General features: G+C 46.4%; 3 protein-coding genes and 1 long non-coding RNA gene across 7 annotated transcripts in view; 2 read left to right on the top strand and 2 right to left on the bottom strand.

Moving 5' to 3' along the window:
* LOC140422599 (uncharacterized) overlaps positions 1–19777 on the top strand; it is a 163355-nt gene that overhangs the window by 79178 nt on the left and 64400 nt on the right. The gene's annotated exons all lie outside the window — the stretch shown is intronic.
* LOC140418259 (uncharacterized) lies at positions 538–7258 on the bottom strand. Of its 3 annotated transcripts, none has more exons than XM_072501712.1 (3): positions 7199–7258; positions 6108–6184; positions 538–1805 (listed from the first exon to the last, which is right to left on the bottom strand). In XM_072501712.1, the coding sequence occupies exon 3, from the start codon at positions 1705–1707 to the stop codon at positions 736–738; it is 972 nt and encodes a 323-aa protein (XP_072357813.1). In that variant the 5' UTR covers positions 1708–1805; positions 6108–6184; positions 7199–7258; the 3' UTR covers positions 538–735. The 3 variants fall into 3 exon arrangements, with proteins under 3 accessions (XP_072357813.1, XP_072357812.1, XP_072357814.1); XM_072501711.1 differs by lacking the exon at positions 7199–7258 and adding an exon at positions 6620–6859; XM_072501713.1 differs by lacking the exons at positions 6108–6184; positions 7199–7258 and adding an exon at positions 6620–6860.
* Positions 9126–15958, bottom strand: LOC140418263 (uncharacterized). 2 transcript variants are annotated; one of them, XM_072501724.1, is made up of 3 exons: positions 15674–15958; positions 11965–12079; positions 9126–10079 (listed from the first exon to the last, which is right to left on the bottom strand). In XM_072501724.1, the coding sequence occupies exon 3, from the start codon at positions 9961–9963 to the stop codon at positions 9268–9270; it is 696 nt and encodes a 231-aa protein (XP_072357825.1). In that variant the 5' UTR covers positions 9964–10079; positions 11965–12079; positions 15674–15958; the 3' UTR covers positions 9126–9267. The 2 variants fall into 2 exon arrangements, with proteins under 2 accessions (XP_072357825.1, XP_072357824.1); XM_072501723.1 differs by lacking the exon at positions 11965–12079.
* LOC140418276 (uncharacterized) lies at positions 15787–19046 on the top strand. The gene is made up of 2 exons (XR_011944910.1): positions 15787–15859; positions 17937–19046. It is a non-coding gene; the product is annotated as an uncharacterized lncRNA (long non-coding RNA).

Consider the following 19777-nt stretch of genomic DNA (forward strand, 5'->3'; position numbering starts at 1 on the left):
AAATCTTATTGGAGGGATTCAAACATTGAGTTCGGGAAAGATGGGTATGGATTTTGGAGTTAAGACAGAATCTGGAGCGGAGCGGTTGTTTGCAAGGACAGTGGGGTGAAAAGTTGTTTTCATTGAGGAGAGGTGATGATGGCAGATTTGAAGGAAAGAGGTTCAGTCCCTGAAGAGAGAGAACTGTGAACAAAGTCAGTGAACTTGGGGAGTTTGGATTGTCAGTACTTTAATGGGAATAGGGCCATTGGAACAGGAATGGGTCTAATGGATAAGATGAATCCTGATAGGGCATGAGGGGAGATGGGAGTGAAACGAGAGAAAAATGTGGGTTCAGGGAGGGCTCAGGAAAGGGGAAACTTTAGAGACAGTTTGGCCCAGTGAGCTAGTGGAAGGAGGGAAGGGACAGAGATAACTGATCAGATTGTCTCAGACTTAGTGACAAAGAAACTCCATGAGCTCCTCACACTTGGTGTTGAAGGTGAGGATGGAGGAGACAGGGAGAGTGCTTCAAAAAAAAGACTTGTGTTAGAGATATTTTGGTAGTTAATACAGAGCTGATTTATTTTCCATTTAACTTTAATTTCCAAAACCCAGTCTTAAAGGGAGACCTGAACAGTCTCTCATCACTGGGAACACCTTGATTATACATGATTTAAAACATCTCTTCACACTGGGAACCCACTGTTGTTTCAGCAGAAACGATGACTAAGTGAATCCATCCTGTCATTCGGGTCAGGTGAACGGTATCTCCTCAGGGAGACCTCGCTGTTGTGTTAGAAGGGTGGCTGTCTGAATTAATCCCTTCCCAAACACAGATAAGGTGAATGGTCTCTTCACACTGTGAGCTCGCTGGTGTCTCAGCAGGTTGGATGACTGGGTGAATGTTTTCCCACACTTGGAGCAGGTGAACGGCCTCTTCCCAGTGTGAACCCGCTGGTGTGTAATGAGGTCAGATGATCGCCTGAACCCAGTCCCACAGTCAGCGCACGTGAACGGCCTCTCATCAGTGTGAGCACGTTGATGGGACACCAAGTCCCAGGAACATTTAAAGCACTGCCCACAATCCGGGCATTTAAAAGGTCTCTCATCAGTGTGAACTTGCTTGTGTCTCTGCAGATGGGATGACCGAGTGAAGCCCTTTCCACACATGGAGCAGGTGAATGGTCTCTCCCCCGTGTGAATTCGCTGGTGTGTCAGCAGATCAGACGACAGAGTGAATCCCTTCCCACACTCGGAGCAGGTGAATGGCCTCTCCCCAGTGTGAACTCTCTGGTGCGTCAGTAGGTCGGATGACCGAGTGAATCCCTTCCCACATTTGGAGCAAGTGAATGCCCTCTCCCCAGTGTGAATTCGCTGGTGTGTGAGCAGATTGGTTGAATTAATGAAACCCTTCCCACACTGTGAGCAGGTGAACGGCCTCGCCCCAGTGTGAACTCGTTGGTGTGTCAGTAGAGTGGATGACTGAGTGAATCCTTTCCCACACACGGAGCAGGTGAATGGCCTCTCCCCAGTGTGAATGCGTTGATGAGTTTCAAGCTTCGACTGGTAATTGAATCCCTTCCCACAGTCCCCACATTTCCACGGTGTCTCCCCGTTGTGACTGCATTTATGTTGTGAGAGGTAAGATGACTGGTTGAAGTCTTGTCCACACACACAACACATGTATGGTTTCTCCCCACTGTGAACGGTGCTTTTTCCTTCCATGTTCAAAATCCAATGATGTTCAGGTTAAATTGGGGATTCTGTCAGATCTGATGTAATGTTCAGTTTGAGTTTCCCAACTGCAAATTCGCTCTAATACCCTGTGAAATTGATTTAAAACAGACAAAAGAGAGTGAGAGAGAACCCACAAATACACAAAGGCAGGTTGTGAAATTGAGCTGAATGAATCTGGTCATTTGTGGGGCCGGCACTGGGAAAAATGACCATGAGAACTGCTGGATTGTCATAAAAACCCAACTGGTTCATTAATCTCCTACAGGAAAAGGAACCACCCAGCATTCCTAGGCCTACGGAAGGCTGTGGCCTCGATGTGAAGAGGAAAGAGGGGAGTAAGACCATAAGACATTGGAGTGGAAGTAAGGCCATTCGGCCCATCGAGTCCACTCCACCATTCAATCATGGCTGATTTCAACTCCATTTACCCGCTCTCTCTCCATAGCCCTTAATTCCTCGAGAAATCAAGAATTTATCAACTTCTGTCTTAAAGACATTCAACGTCCCGGCCTCCACCGCCCTCTGTGGCAATGAATTCCACAGACCCACCACTCTCTGGCTGAAGAAATTTCTCCTCATCTCTGTTCTAAAGTGACTCCCTTTTATTCTAAGGCTGTGCCCCTGGGTCCTAGTTTCCCCTGCTAATCAAAACAACTTCTCTACATCCACCCTATCTAAGCCATTCATTATCTTGTAAGTTTCTATTAGATCTCCCCTCAACCTCCTAAACTCCAATGAATATAATCCCAGGATCCTCAGACGTTCATCGTATGTTAGGCCTACCATTCCTGGGATCATCTGTGTGAATCTCCGCTGGACCCGCTCCAGTGCCAGTCTGTCCTTCCTGAGGTGTGGGGCCCAAAATGGCTCACAGTATTCTAAATGGGGCCGAACAAATGCTTTATAAAGCTTCAGAAGTACATCCCTGCTTTTATATTCCAAGCCTCTTGAGATGAATGACAACATTGCATTTGCTTTCTTCATTACAGACTCAACCTGCAAGTTTACCTTTAGAGAATCCTGGACTAGGACTCCCAAGTCCCTTTGCACTTCAGCATTATGAATTTTGTCACCGTTTAGAAAATAGTCCACGCCTCTATTCTTTTTTCCAAAGTGCAAGACCTCGCACTTGCCCACGTTGAATTTCATCAGCCATTTCTTGGACCACTCTCCTAAACTGTCTAAATCTTTCTGAAGCCTCCCCACCTCCTCCATACTACCTGCCCCTCCACCTATCTTTGTATCATCGGCAAACCTAGCCAGAATGCCCTCAGTCCCGTCATCTAGATCGTTAATATATAAAGAGAACAGCTGTGGCCCCAACACTGAACCCTGCGGGACACCACTCGTCACCGGTTGCCATTCCGAAAAAGAACCTTTTATTCCAACTCTCTGCCTTCTGCCTGACAGCCAATCGTCAATCCATGTTAGTACCTTGCCTCGAATACCATGGGCCCTTATTTTACTCAGCAATCTCCCGTGAGGCACCTTATCAAAGGCCTTTTGGAAGTCTAGATAGATAACATCCATTGGCTCTCCTTGGTCTAACCTATTTATTATCTCTTCAAAGAACTCTAACAGGTTTGACAGGCACGACCTCCCCTTACGAAATCCATGCTGACTTGTCCTAATCCGACCCTGCACTTCCAAGAATTTAGAAATCTCATCCTTAACAATGGATTCTAGAATCTTGCCAACAACCGAGGTTAGGCTAATTGGCCTATAATTTTCCATCTTTTTCCTTGTTCCCTTCTTGAACAGGGGGGTTACAACAGCGATTGTCCAATCCTCTGGTACTTTCCCTGACTCCAGTGACTTTTGAAACATCATCACCAACGCCTCCACTATTTCTTCAGCTATCTCCTTTAGAACTGTAGGATGTAGCCCATCTGGGCCCGGAGATTTATCAATTTTTAGACCTCTTAGTTTCTCTACAACTTTCTCCTTTGTGATGGCTACCATATTCAACTCTGTCCCCGAAAGTACTTATTCAGTTCCTCGGCTATTTCCTTGTCTCCCATCACAAAATTACCAGCGTCATTTTGGAGCGGCCCAATGTCAACTTTTGCCTCCCGTTTGTTTTTAATGTATTTAAAGAAACTTTTACCATCATTCCTAATGTTACTGGCTAGCCTACCTTCAAATTTGATCCTCTCTTTCCTTATCTCTCTCTTTGTTATCCTGTTTGTTTTTGTAGCCTTCCCAATCTTCTGACTTCCCACTATTTGCCACATTATAGGCTTTCTCTTTTGCTTTGATGCATTCCCTAACTTCCTTTGTCAGCCATGGCTGCCTAATCCCCCCTCTGATAACCTTTCTTTTCTTTGGGATGAACCTCTGTACTGTGTCCTCAATTACTCCCAGAAACTCCTGCCATTGCTGTTCTACTGTCTTTACCACTCGGCTCTGCTCCCAGTCAATTTTCGTCAGTTCCTCCCTCATGCCCCTGTAGTTTCCTTTATTTAACTGTAACACCTTTACATCTGATTCTACCTTTCTTTCAAATTGAAGATTGAATTCGACCATATTATGATCACTGCCTCCTAAGTGCTCCCTTACTTTAAGATCTTTAATCAAGTCTGGCTCATTACATAACACTCAGTCCAGAATGGCCTGTTCCCTCGTGGGCTCCATCACAAGCTGTTCCAAAAAGCCCTCCTGTAAACATTCAATGAATTCCCTTTCCTTGGGTCCACTGGCAGTATTATTTACCCAGTCCACCTGCATATTAAAGTCCCCCATGATCACTGTGACCTTGCCTTTCTGACATGCACTTTCTATTTCGTGGTGCATCTTGTGCCCCTGGTCCTGACCACTGTTAGGAGGCCTGTACATAACTCCCATTATGGTTCCTCAACTCTCCCCACACAGACTCCACATCATCCGATCCTATGTCGTTTAGTGCTATTGATTTAATTTAATTCCTAATTAACAAGGCAACCCGGCCCCCTCTGCCCACCTCTCTGTCTTTTCGATAGGTTGTGAATCCCTGGATGTTTAAATGCCAGTCCTGAACCCCCTGCAACCATGTCTCTGTGATGCCTACCACATCATACCTGCCAGTCACAATCTGGGCCACAAGCTCATCTACCTTGTTCCGTACACTGCGCACATTTAAATATAGCACCTTTATATTGACCGTCCCTTTTTGTTTTCTTAGTGTGGTGGACCTTGGTTTACTGAGCCTTTCCATACAGTGTGTCATATTTTGTGGGATGGGACTATTGTAACCTCTCCTGAGTTCTGTCTTTTCGTGCTTTTTTGCATTCCTAAGCAGCTACGCTTCCCACTGATTACTTCACCTCTTGGTTCCCTGACTTTCCCTTCCCCCCCCCAATCTTTAGTTTAAAGTCCTATTGACCACCCTATTTACTCTTTTCGCCAGAACACTGGTCCCAGCTCGGTTCAGGTGGAGACCATCCCAACGGTATAGGTCCCCCCTAAGAGAAAAGAGAGAGGGGAGAGAGAAGGGAGGGAGAGAGGCAGGCAATGAAGCAGAGAGATTGGGTATTTCTCAACCAGAACTTTGACAGATTCTGACTTGGAAATATATCACTGTTCCTTCAAGTTCTTTGGGTCAAAATCATTGAATTCCCTCTTTAACAGCACTCTGGGTGTACCTACCCAACATGGACTGCAGCGATTCAAGAAAGTAGCTCACTACCACCTTCTCAAAGGCAATTAGGGATGGGCAATGAATTTCCTAGCCAGCAATGCCCAAATCTCTTGTATTCATTTAAAAAGAATCAAGACTGCATATTTTCAGCTCAGTAACATTGCCAGCCTCCAGCCTTTTCTTAGCTCATTTGCTTCTGAAACTCTCATCTATTCTTTTATTTCCTCTGGACCCAACTATCCTAATGCACCCTGGGATGACCGCTCACATTCAACCTCCCTGTAATATTGAGTTCATCCAAAACTCTGCTTACTCACACCAAGACGTGGTCACCCACCTTCCCTGTGCCCACTGACTTATAAAATCTCTCGTTTAAGAAGCACCTTTTCCTCCAGGGTTGTATCTCCCTATCTCTTGTCATCTCATCCAGCCACCGAGATATTTACTTTCATCTAATTCAGGACTCATACTGAGATAGACAATTGTTAATCAGGAAGGGAATCAAGGTTAAGGGGATAAGACAGGAAAGTGGAGTTCAGGATATCAGATCAGCCACGATTTCATGGAATGGCAGGGCAGACTCGATGAGCCGAATGGCCGACTTCTGCTCTGCATCTTGCATCTTATGGTCATGAGCATTTGCAATATTAATCACTCTATGACTGGTGGCTGTTCTTTCAGTTGCCTGATAGCCAAGCTCTGGAAATTCTTCCTTAAACCTCTCCTGCTCACTCCTTCACTTTCTTATATTAAGACCCTCCTTAAAACCTACCTTGGAAACAAGCTTTTGGCCATCTGCCCTGATATCTCCCTGAGTGGCTCAGTGTCAATTGGGCGAAACCTGGATGGCTTAGAGAAAAAAAAATGGATCAAATTAAAGCATGTTTCTCTCTTTCAAATCCTCGACATGTTGCATAATTACTCTTGGTGGCTGAGGATGCACCAGGATGTCCATCACCACCTGAACCAGTGTCGCCTCTGCGTCCACATGAATCCAGCTCTGAGAACAGAAAGGTCCCAAAGGAGACACTCCCCTGGTCACCGGGACCGAGGCCCCGCCCACACTATTGCGTCACATAACGGCACATGCGCTTCACTCCCCACTGATCCAAGGTGGTGCCAGTCACCTGGGCCTGTTCATGGGGAAAAGCCTCGGTGTTACAAACCCGAGGCCTCCAGGTTCTTATTGAGGTTGTGAGACCTGCACTGGGTTTTTATGAAGCCTCCGCTCCCTCCCTACCCCCACTCCAGCTCCATTCCCCCCTCCGGCCCACCGACTCTCACCCGTTCAGTAAAGCATCTCCCGCACACACAAGGCCTCAAGCAAAATGACACTGCGCATGCTCTACATATAGCCCAGCATTGCGCCTGCGCGGTTGGCTCCTGTGGTGTGAATAGGGCACTTGCACATACACAGGAAATGCTGGGTAATTGCACCGCCACTGAACGGTGAAACTGCAGAGAAAATAAATTTGTTACTCAATTGAGATGAATTGCTTTTCAAAAAATTCAGACAAATTTTTGTGAGTAGGTGCTTGCTTCTATATATATTTTTGAATTTTTCTAATTAAGGGGCAATTTAACGTGTCCAATCCGCCGACCATACACATTTTCTTGGGATGTGGGGGTGAAACCCATGCAGACACGGATGTGACCCGGGGCCGGGATTGAACACAGGTTCTCGGAACCAGTGCTAACTACTGCACCACCGTTCCGTCCCAGTCCTCTCTTATATTTCATTTCTGTGAATAAGGAGAGATTTTTAAACGTTTCCGACCTCCCTTTCACCTCCCCTGATTCTATTTGGACTGGGTTCTGTCCCGGAATCATTGCTTTCCCTCTCTTTTCTCTCTATTTCCTTACATTGACTGTTCATTCCATTATAGGTGTAAATCATGCGGCTCTTCATCCCTGTGCTGGCTCTTTGGACATTCAATCCAATTACTTACACACAACAGGCGGCACTGTCAGAACAATATCTATCTGATATATCAGATGTGGAGGTGCCGACGTTGGACTGGAGTGGGCACAATAAGAAGTTTTTCAACACCAGGTTAAAGTCCAACAGATTTGTTTGGAGTCACTAGCTCTCGGAGCGCAGCTCCTTCATCAGGGCAAAAGGTGAATGGAGAAGGTCTTCCAACGTTTCAGATCGAAGATCTACAGTCCTGCCACATCCAATCGTGAATTGTGGTGCAATTAAACAACTCACTGAAGGAGGAGGATCCACAAATATCCCCATCCTCAATGATGGAGGAGCTCAGCACATTTATGCAAAAGACAAGGCTGAAGCATTCGCAGTAATCTTCAGCCAAAAGTGCCGGGTGGATGATCCAGCTTGATCTCCTCCAGAGATCTCCAACATCACAGATGCCAGTCTTCAGCCAATTTCATTCACAACACGTGATATCAAGAAATGGCTGAAGGCAGTGAAAACTGCAAAGACATTTTTCCGGCATTAGTTTTGAAGACTTGTGCCATACTCCTAGCAAAGCTGTTCTAATAAAGCTAGAACACCGGCATCTACCCAGCAACTGGAGGGTACACAGTGGTTAGCACTGTTGCTTCACAGCACCAGGGTCCCAGGTTCGATTCCTGGCTTGGGTCACTGTCTGTGCTGATTCTGCACGTTCTCCCAGTGTCTGCGTGGTTTCCTCCGGGTGCTCCGGTTTCCTTCCATAAGTCCCGAAAGACGTGCTGTTAGGTAATTTGGACATTCTGAATTATCCCTCTGTGTACCCAAACAGGCACCGGAGTGTGGCAACTAGGGGCTTTTCACAGTAACTTCATTGCAGTGTTAATGTAAGCCTACTTGTGACAATAATAAAGATTATGTGTTTGTGTATTTTAGGGAACAGGTCGAACTTCCTTGGTTCGACCTGTTGTCCCCTCAGATATTCCATCTGTTTTTGATTAATGTATCTGGAGTCTGAGTTCTTCCAGTCTGTCTCCAATTCTCCTTCCTGTCTCGGGTATAGGGGTCCAGGTAGCTTGGTGTTGTGATTTGTGTTGTTCAGTTGTCTGTCTGTCTCCAGCAGGTATTGTTGTCTCTCAATAATGACTATGCTCCTACCCTTGTCTTCTGGTCTTATGAATATGTCCGTGTTGGATCCAAGCTCCCGGATTGTCTGTCTTTCACTCTGGGTAAGAGTCTGTTTGTGTCTTGTATTTCACTACTCTGACTGGGCAGAGACCTGATTGAAGGGATTCAAACATGGGAGTTCTGGTGAAGATGAGCAAGGATTTGGGAGGTGACAACATGTTCAAAGAATTTAAAGAGGAGAGGGCGGTTGAAGGTGGGGCACTAATTTGTAAGGATGGCAGGGTTAAGGGTTTGTTTTATTGAGGAGGGGGTGATGATGGCTGATTTGAAGGACAGAGGGACAGTACCTGAAGAGAAAGAGAAATGTTGACAATATTCGTGGACACAGGGTAGTTGGCTGATCAGTAGCTTAGTGGTAATAGGGTCGATGGAGCAGGAGCTGGGTCTCATGGACAAGATGAGCTCTGAGAGGGCATGAGGGGAGATGGGAGAGAAACTAGTGAAAGATGTGGGTTCACGGTTCGGGAAAGGATGAAATTTAGAGACAATTTGGTCTGGTGGGCTCAAGGAAGGGAGGGAATCAGCAGAGGCAGCTGATCGGATTTACTCAATGTCAGTCACAAAGAAGCTCAGCAAGCTCCTCACACTTCTTGTTGGAGGTGAGGATGGAAGAGACAGGGGAGAGCGAGAGTACTTCAAAAGGAACTAACGTGCCAGAGATATGAAAAAGTTTCAGCACATTGCATATTTCACACAAATCTAATTTATTTTACTTTTAGCCAGAATATTAGCCGCTGTAAATGGGCTGGAATTGTTATCAGCAGAAAGAGACCCAAATGAACATGGTTCAGTCCTGAATGTGAGAAACAGCAAAACCCAGTCGCAGTCGTTACTTGTGGCCTCGTTGGTGTCTCAGCAGGTGGGATGAAGTGGTGAATCCTTTCCCACCTGAGCAGATGAATGGTCTCTGCCCAGTGTGAACACGCTGGTGTGTCTGCAGGTTGGATGATCGAGTGAATCCCTTCCCACACTTGGAGCAGGCGAATGGTCTCTCCCCAGTGTGAACTCGCTGATGTTCAGTGAGGTGAGATGATTGTCTGAACGCAGTCCCGCAGTCAGAGCACCTGAACGGTTTCTCGTCAGTGTGAACACGTTGATGGAACATCAGTTCCCAAGAACTTTTATAGCACTTCCCGCAGTCTGGACATTGGAATGGTCTCTCTCCAGTGTGAACACGCTGGTGTCTCAGCAGGTGGGATGACTGAGTGAATCCCTTCCCACACTTGGAGCAGGTGAATGGTCTCTCCCCAGTGTGAACTCGCTGGTGTATCTGCAGGTTGGATGAGTGAGTGAATCCCTTCCCACATTTGGAGCAGGTGAATGGTCTCTCCCCAGTGTGACTGCGTCGATGAATTTCCAGCTTGGATGGGGAAGTGAATCCTTTCCCACAGTCCGCACATTTCCACGGTTTCTCCTCCGTGTGACTCCATTTGTGGCTTGTGAGGTCCGATGATCGAGTGAATCCTCGTCCACACACACAACACATGTACGGTTTCTCCCCACTGTGGACTATTTTTCCTTCCATGTTCAAAATCCGCCAATCTTCAGGATATGATAAATTGAGGACTCTGTCAGATCCTGATGTGATGCTTGGTTTGAGTTTCCGGAATTTGAATCCTCCATTCCGAACACCCTGTGAAACTGAATAAAAACAGAAAATAGGGAGTGAGAGAGAACCCACAAAAACACAAAGGCAGGTTGTGAAATTGAGCTGAATGAATCTGGTCATTTGTGGTGCCGGCACTGGGAAGAAGTGACCATGAAAACTGCTGGATTGTGTATATCTGCAAGACATATTAAGAGAGTAGTTGGCAAAGGATTTTTGACCTTGAGTTTCATAAATAGAAATATGATACTGAAACTATGCTTCTGGTGGCACAGTGGTTAGCACTACTGCCTCAGGGTCCCAGGTTCAATTCCCGTCACAGGTGACTGTGTGTGGAGTTTGCACATTCTCCCCGTGTCTGTGTGGGTTTCCTCTGGGTGCTCCGGTTTCCTCCCACAGTGCGAAGATGTGCAGGTGAGGTGGATTGGCCATGATAAATTGCCCTTAGTGTCCAACGGTGAGTTAGGGGCACTGGTTTACAGGGACAGGGTGGAGGCATGGTCTTAAGCTTAAGTAGGGTGCTTTTTCCAAGGGCCAGTGCAGACCCGTTGGGCCAAATGGCCTCCCTCTGCACTGTAGGAATTCTATGATTCTAATTCTATTCCATGAATCTTTATAAAGCTCTGGTTACCACCCTTCAGGAAGGATGTGAAGGTTCTTGGAGAAGGTGCAGAGGAGATTGCCCAGCAATGGGGTTTGAGGGGAGATTTGATTCAGGGACACAAGATCATGCCAGATTTCCATCAGGTGGACAAAGAAACTCTGTTTCCATTCACTGATCGTACAAGCAGTCGGGACACAGATTGAAAGTTTTGGGTAAAGCCTGGATTGAACTGTACAAGATCCTGAGCGGTCTTGACAGGGTGGATGTGGAGAGGATGTTTCCTCTCGTGGGAGGATCTGGAACAAGGGGGTTACTGTTGCAAAATAAGGGGTCACCCATTTCAGATGGAGATGAGGATTTTTTATTCTCTTGAGGGTTGTAAGACTTTGGAACTCACGCCCTTAAAAGGCAGCGGAAGCAGAGACCTTGAATATTTTTTTAAAATTTAGAGTACCCAATACATTTTTTCCAATTAAGGGGCAGTTTAGCATGGCCAATCCACCTAGCTTGCACATTTTTAGGTTGTGGGGGCGAAACCCACACAAACACAGGGAGAATGTGCAAACCCCACATGGACAGTGACCCAGAGCCGGGATCGAAGCTGGGACCTCGGCGCCGTGAGGGCGCAGTGCTAACCCACTGCGCCACCGTGCTGCCCGACTTGAATATTTTTAAGGCCGAGCTGGATTGATTCTTGATGAGTAAGGAGGTGAAAGGTCATCGGGGTAGGCAGGAAGGTGGAGTTGGGGTTAGAATGAGTTCAGCCACAATCTTATTGAATGCTGAGCAGGCTCGAGGGGCCGAGTGGCCTGTTCCGAGTTTGTATGTAAAAGGTACAGGAGATATGAGGTGATATGAGATGTATGTTTTTACACAGTGAGCGGCAATGACCTGAAACTTGCTGCCTATGAGGGAGTTTGAAAATAGACACAAACGAATGATTTGATTTCAAAAGGAAATTGGAGGGAAATAAACCTGCGAGGATACAGGGATAGAGCAGGAGAATGGCACTGACTGGATTGCCCCAGAGAGCTAGCATGGACTCAATGGGCCGATTGCCATTCTCTGCGCCATCATGCCTCTGACTCTTTTGTGCAATCTAGTTTTGTAATTTAACCCCGGGGGTTCAGATATCACTCAGATAAATCTGAGCTACACTCCCTCCGAGGCCATTCTATCCTTCCTCAGGTTTGTTGCCCAGAACTGAACACAGTTCTCCAGGTTTGGTCTAACCAGGGTTTGTGAATCTCGGGGCTTTTCCAGTCACACTGAGACCTGAAATCTTCCCTCACAGACAGAACAGAGAAACCTTTTACCTTCCACGCCCAGATACTGCTGAAATTCAGTTTCTAATGAATCGAGTGACTCTGTCAGATCGCGATGTGACGTTTGGTTTGCGTTTCCCGTCTGTTAAACCTCCGCTTCCAGTATCTTGGAAATTTACAGAAACCTCACTGTCAGTTTAGGATAGAAATTCACAACATTCTCTCCTCGCCAACTTTGATTAAATGTATTCCTGGAGGTTTGATCACATGACCTGGCCCCCATCCACCAGCCATGAATCGGTCAACACATCCATCCTTGTGACACACTGCCTTCCTCGGCCAATTGGGAAGCAAAATGACTCGGTACCTTACAGGACAATTACTGTCCTAACGATTTTCCGGCACCCAGGTATGAATCTCACCAACGCAGGGAGCGGAGTTGGTGCGAATCCAGGGAGGAGCAGCTTTGGAACAGTAAATATAAATAACTTACCATGGGGATTTATGGCCTAGACAGCAGGGAGAGGAGTTGGCGCAAATCCAGGGAGGAGCAGCTTCGGAACAGTAAGTATAAATAACTTACCTCGGGGATTCACGGCCTAGTCGGCAGAGAGCGGAGTTGGTGTGAATCTGGGGAGGAGGAGCTTCGGAACAGTAAGTATAAATAACTTAACTCTGAATAAAGCTGATTGGCTGGTTGGGAATCTGTACTAAATGTGAGAAACTGGAGTAATTAATTAAGTCGGGGAGTAACGAGGAGATTGGTAACTAGGAGAGTGCTGTTTGTATCTATATCAACGATTTGGATGAGAATGTACAAGGCATGATCAGTAAGGTTGCAGATGACACTAAAATAGGTGGTATTGTCGACAGTGAGGAAGGTTATCAAAAATTGCAGCAGGCTCTCGATCAGCTGGGGAAGTGGACCAAGAAATGGAGTTCAGTACAGATAAGTGCGAGGAGTTGCATTTCGGAAAGTCAAATCAAGGTAGGATTTTCACAATGAATGGTAGGGTCTTGGGGTGTATCATGGAACAGAGGGATCTTGGAGTTCAGGTGCACGGTTCTCTAAAGGTGGAGTCACAGGTAGATAGGGCAGCACGGTAGCATAGTGGTTAGCACAGTTGCTTCACAGTTCCAGGGACCCAGGTACGATTCCCAGCTGGGGCACTGTCTGTGCGGAGTATGCATGTTCTCCCCGTGTCTGCGTGTGTTCTCTGGTTTCCTCCCACAGTCTAAAGATGTGCGGGTTAGGTGGACTGGCCATGCTAAATTGTCCTTAGTGTCCAAAAAAAGGTTGAGTGGGGGTTACTGGGTTACGGGAGTAGGGTAGATAAGTTCCCATTAATTATTACTAATTATTAATAATTAAGAGCACTAGGGTGCTCTTTGTAAGGGCTGGTGCAGGCTCGATGGGCCGAATAGCCTCCTTCTGCACTGTAAATTCTCTGAAGAAGCCTTTTGGCATGCTGTCCTTCATCAGTCAGGGCATTGTGTATTCAAGTTGGGAAGTTATATTGCAGTTGTACAGGACGTTGGTGAAGTCACACCTGGAGTATTGTGTTCAGTTTTGGTTGCTTTGCCATAGGGAAGATGTTATTAAACTGGCGAGAGTGCAGAAGAGATTTCCAAGGATGTTGCCAGGACTCAAGGGACTGAGTTACAGGGAGAGATTGGACAGGCCAGGATATTTTTCTTTGGAGCGTAGGAGACTGAGGGGTGATCTTATCAAGGTGTATAAGATCATGAGAGGCATGGATAGGGTGAATGTACTCAGTCTTTTTCTCAGGGTTGGGAAATCGAGAACTAGAGGGCATAGGTTTAAGTTCAGAGGGAAAAGAATTAATGGGAACCTAAGGAGCAATGGTTTTACACAGAGGATGGTACGGATGTGGAATGAGCTGCCGGAGGAAATGGTTGAGGCAGGGACATTGACAACATTGAAAAGTCATTTGGACAGATACATCGATAGGAAAGGTTCAGAGGGATATGGGCCAAATACAGGCAAATGGGATTGGCTTAGATGAGCTTTTTGGTTGGCATGGGCCAGTTTGGGCCGAAGGGCCTGTCTCCGTGCTGTAGATTCTATGAACCTCAAGTCTCTTTGGACACCCACTGTACTTAACCTCTTTCCATTTAGAAAGTACTCAGTTATATCGTTTTTTGGTTCAAAACAGATAACCTCACACTTGTTTACATTGCCACAATCTTGCCCATTCACCTAGTTCGTCAATATCTTCTTGCAATTTTATGCTATCATGTATGCTGTCTACGATGCCACCAAACTTTCATCAGCAACAGTGCAGAAGAGGCCCTTCGGTCCATCGAGTTTGCATCGACACATGATAAACCTGACCCATCTACCTAATCCCATTTGCCAGTACTTGGCTCATAGCCTTCAATGTTATGACGTGCCAGTCTTCATCCAGGCACTTTTTTTTAGAGGATGTGAGACAACCGTCTCTACCACCCTCCTCGGCAGTGCATGAAATGAAAATGAATGAAATGAAAATCGCTTATTGTCACAAGTCGGCTTCAATGAAGTTACTGTGAAAAGCCCCTAGTTGCCACATTCCGGCGTCTGTTCGGGGCATTCCAGACCGTCACCACCCTCTGGGTAAAAACATTTTTCTTCAGTACATGTGTCAATAAATCTAATCCCCACTCTCTGCTGTCTGTTGGTTAGCCAATCCTCTATCCAAACTAATATATTATCTCTCAACCCCGTGGGATTTTACCTTGATTATTACCTTTTGTGTGACACCTTATCAAATGTATTCTGGGAGTCAAAATACATCGACAGGCCCCCATTATCCACTTGGCTTGTTACATCTTACAAGAACTCCTAAGAAATGAGTCAAACACGATTTACCCTTCACAAAACCACGCTGACTCTGGTAGATTGCAGTTTGACTTTCCAAATGTCTGGTTGCTACTTTCTCAATCATGGATTCCAACAGTTTCCCAACAACAGGCTTTAAACTAACTAATTTCCTACTTTCTGCCTTTTTGACCTAATCCAGTGACATTGGAGATTTTCTCAGTGGAGCCTCAGTCACCATCACTGAGACTAACTTTAAATTCCAGATTTTATTCATTTAATGGATTGGAGCCCATGTCCCCAGAACATTTTCCTGTCTCTCTGGGTGACTAATGCAGTGACATTGTCACTGGGTCAGTGTTCCCCCCCCCCCCCCCCGCGGTCTCTGTGAGGTTGTTTGTGGAGAGAAGCCGGAAGCGGCGGATAGTGAGAGTGGAGAATGTTCATTGTTTCACATTCGGCTCCAGGGCCCCACTGGGGTTTGTAAACCCCACCCCCCAACACTGACCTCTCACCTGACACCTCACAATGGTTGACGGCATCGCGCGACCAATAGCAGAAGAGTACAAAGTCTTATAACACCAGGTTAAAGTTCAACAGGTTTGTTTCGATGTCACTAGCTTTCGGAGCGCTGCTCCTTCCTCACCTTGCTTCCTGTTACCCTCACTCCGTTCTCACTCTCTCGCCCTTTCCATCAATCTTTTTGATTCTCTCTCTCTCCCCCACTACTCACTCTCGTTCTCTCACTCTGTTTCTCACATAAAATTCTCTAGGTTGTGGATAATAATAATCATGATTGTCACAAGTAGGCTTACATTAACATTGCAATGAAGTTACTGTGACCATCACTGAGGAAGGAGCAGTGCTCCGAAAGTTAGTGACATCGAAACAAACCTGTTGGACTTTAACCTGTGTTGTAAGACTTCTTACTGAGCTCACCCCAGTCCAACGCCGGCATCTCCACATCAATCGGAGAAGAGTGGGCGGGTCCGGCAGACCAGGCGGGAGTGATTGGTCCTCCAGCCAATCGGAGTGAATGTGGACAGGACTGGCCGAGTGAAGCATGCGCAGTGTGATTAATGGCGATGCAGAAAAGGTCCTTTCTCGGATGCACAACTCGTGAAGGTGGGAATAGCGAGACGGAGAGAGAGCTGGATCGTGCGGGTCGTTAGGCACGCTTCGTAAACATGTTATATAAAGCAAAAATCCGGAAAAATAATCCACCGGTACCTGGGGATCTGAGCGGGATTCGGAGCTTTCTCACAGACAGGTCTATGCGGCCGCCATCTTTATTTGGTACTGGCAGCGGTGCGCATGCGCCGTCTCAAATTAGCAGTGCACATGCGCCCTCGGCATCCTTATTTGGATCACTGGCAGCTCACTGCGCACGCGTACCCACCATCTTTATTGGGGCACAAGCATCAGAGCGCAGGCTCAGTCGCCATCATTGTTGGGGGCAACGTTTTTGAAATGTGTCTTCATGACAGAATGTCCATCCAACTATTTCACTCAGTTACAAATTCCTATTTAGGGGGCAGAATATATGCCGAGGACTGTTAGAATAATTCGAATTTATATTATGACTTGAACAGAATATAACTTTTTCGACTTTCAGAGAAACGTGACAAAATAACAATTGACACTGAGCCACATGACGAAATATTAGATTTTAAGGACAATCTTAACGGAGGAAAGAGAGTCGGAGAGTTTTAAGGAGGAAATTCCAGAAATTGAGGCCTTGGCAACTCAGTAATGGTGGACAGATTAGAATCAGGAATGCTGGAATTAAATGAGTGCAGAAATCTGAAAGGGTGTGTGTGGATGAGATTACAGAGATCAGGGTGATCATTACCATGGAGTAAAGCAATGAGAAATTTAAACATTTTGTGCCTTTTAAAAAGGAAGCATTTGTAGAATTGTGGGCACAGGGGCTGGTGTGAGTAAGCACATGGGTAGCAGAGTTTGGGATGGGATGGAGGGGGTTGTTTAATGTTGGAGTCCGGCTGCGAGTGCATTGGAATAATTTGTTTGAGTGGTAACAGAAGAATGGATGATGGTTTCTGCAGCAGATGAACAGAGATGAAGGTGGAGTCGAGCTGTTACTGAGGTGGAAGTCGGCAATCTTGGTGATGATGTGGATCTGTGGTCAAGAACTCATCTAGGGGTGAAATATTTCACCATGGTTGTGAACAGTCTGCTTCAGCCTCAGACATTGGACAGGGATGGAATTGGTGGCAAGGGACTGGAGTTTGTAGCGGGGATGAAAGGGAATGGGTTCAGTCTTGTCAATATTTAAATGGAGGAAAGTTCTGCTCATCCAGCACTGGATGTCAGACAAGATCGGACAGTGTGTCCAATTCCTGTTCCAGCCTCCCCATACAGGCGCCGGAATGTGGCGACTAGGGGCTTTTCACAGTAACTTCATTTGAAGCCTACTTGTGACAATAAACAATTTTCATTTCATTTTCATTTCTTGGAAAGGAACTTGCAGGTGGTGATGTTCACGTACATCTGCTGTCCTGTCCATCCAGGTGGTGGGGATTAAGGGTTCAGGAGATTTTGTCAAATTGTGATTCAGTTGTTGGTCCATTGCTTCCTGTTACCCTCACTCCGTTCTCACTCTCCCTTTCCATCAATCTTTTTGATTCTCTCTCTCTCCCCCACTACTCACTCTCTTTCTCTCTCACACTGTTTCTCACATAAAATTCTCTAGCCCAGAGGGTTGTGGATGATAATAACAATAATCATTATTGTAGGCTTACATTAACACTGCAATGAAGTTACTGTGACCATCACTGAACATATTGAAGGCTGAGATGGTGAGATTTTTGGTCTCTCAGGAAGTCAAAGGACATAGAGAGCTAACGGGAAAGTGGGATTGAAGACTGAGATCAGCCACAATCGTGTTCAATGACAGAGCAGGTTCGACGGGCCGAATGGTCTACTTCTGCTCCTATTTCTTGTGTTCTTGCAGAGGCCTGAGTCTTGTGTGGGCTCAGACCGGGTGGCAGGTTCCCTTCCCTGAAGGACATTAACAAACTAGTTCACTTTTCACGAAAGGTTCAACAGTTTTCGTGGTCACTTTTTCCCAGTGCCGGCCCCACAAGTTACCAGATTCATTCAGCTCAATTTCACAACCTGCCTTTGTGTTTTTGTGGGTTCTCTCTCACTTCTTTTTTTCTGTTTTAACTCAATTTCACAGGGTATCAGCAGGGAAGGATGTGCAATTGTCCAACCAAACACCACATCAAAATCTGACAGTCGTGTAACTGATTGGAACCTGAATATCATCAGATTTTGAACATGGAAGGAAAAGGAAGTTCACAGTGGAGAGAAACCGTACACGTGTTCTGTATGTGGACGGAGCTTCAGCCGATCATCTGGTCTGTCAAAACACAAGCGCAGTCACAGCAGGGAGAAACCATGGAAATGTGGGGATTGTGGCAAGGCGTTCAATTACCCATCTGACCTGGCAACCCATCAACACATTCACACTGGAGAGAAACCTTTCACCTGCCCCGAGTGTGGGCGTGGATTCACTCAGTCATACAGCTTGTTGATGCACCAGCGAGTTCACACTGGGGAAAGGCCTTTCACCTGCTCTGCGTGTGGGTGTGGATTCACTCTTCATCCCAACTGCTGACACACCCGCAGATTCACAAAGATGAGAGACTTTTAAATGCAGAAAATGTGGGAAGTGCTTTATAAGTTCTCGGGATCTGGGTCGTCATTCTCCGCCGGCGGGAGTCTCCGTTTTGCCGGCGCCCGGGGGTTTCCCGACGGCGTGGGGCTGCCCCACAATGGGAAACCCCATTGACTGGCCGGTGTAACGGAGCATCCCGCCGGTGGGTCGGGGCAGAAATGTGGTGGGGCGGGATGGAGAATTTCGCTCCAGGTGTCCCATCAAAGAGTTCACACTGACGAGAGACCGTTTAAATGCCTAGACTGTGAGAAGTGCTTTAAAAGTTCCGGGGAACTGGTATCCCATCAACGTGTTCACACTGACGAGAAACCATTCAGGTGCTCCGACTGTGGGACTGGGTTCAGACGATCATCTCAACTCACTCTACACCAGCGGATTCACACTGGGGAGAGACCATTCACCTGCTCCCAGTGTGGAAAGGGATTCATTCATTCAGGCAACCTGCTGAGACACCAGCGGGTTCACAAGTAACTGCTGTGATTGGATTTTGCTGTTAATCACATCCAGGACTGAACCATGTTCATTGGACTCGGGTTTGACTCATATTTATAAACGCTAACCCAGTTATAAGGGATAATATTCTGGATAAAAGTCAATTATTTAACACAAGTTTGTCGAATCTTTTAACATCCCATCACAAGTTAGTTCTGTTTGAAGGTCTCTCCCTCTCCCCTGTCTCCTCCATCCTCACCTCAAGTGTGTGGAGTTCATAAACGTCTTTCTCACTGAGATTGAGACAATCTGATCAGCTGCCTCTGCTGCTTTCCTCTCTACCACTGGGCCAACCTGTCTCTAAAATTCCACCTGGTCTGAGCTCTGAACTCCTCTTTCCCCAGTTTCTCTCCTACCCTCCATCTTCCTCAGAGCTCATGTTGTCCATTAGACCTGCCACCTGCGCCAGGGTCCTGGGTTCGATTCCCGCCTTGGGTCACTGTCTGTGTCAAGTCTGCACGTTCTCCCCATGTCTGCGTGGGTTTCTTCCAGGTGCTCCAGTTTCCTCCCACAATTCCCGAAAGCCGTGTTTATTGGGTGAATTGAACATTCTGAATTCTCCCTCTGTGCACCCGAACAGGCGCCGGAGTGTGGCGACTACGGGATTTACACAGTAACTTCATTGCAGTGTTAATGTAAGCCTACTTGTGACAAAGATTGTTTTATTATTATTATTTAACCACATTCTCACAAAACTGCTGACCATTCAAGATCTCCATGTTGTGTGATATTGTTCATAGTTCTGTCTCTTGGTCCTGTCGCTCATCTTTAAACGCACCCTTCCTAAAACAATATTTTACCCCACCATCATTGCAAACTACCACATCAAAACCTCCCTTTCCTCTCCA

The sequence above is a fragment of the Scyliorhinus torazame genome, chromosome 5, assembly GCF_047496885.1.
Source record: "Scyliorhinus torazame isolate Kashiwa2021f chromosome 5, sScyTor2.1, whole genome shotgun sequence".
NCBI classification, from domain to species: domain Eukaryota; kingdom Metazoa; phylum Chordata; class Chondrichthyes; order Carcharhiniformes; family Scyliorhinidae; genus Scyliorhinus; species Scyliorhinus torazame.

Excerpts from the sequence above, each read along its gene's own strand:
- LOC140418259 (XM_072501712.1), bottom strand. The coding sequence starts at position 1,707 with ATGGAAGGAAAAAGCACCGTTCACAGTGGGGAGAAACCATACATGTGT.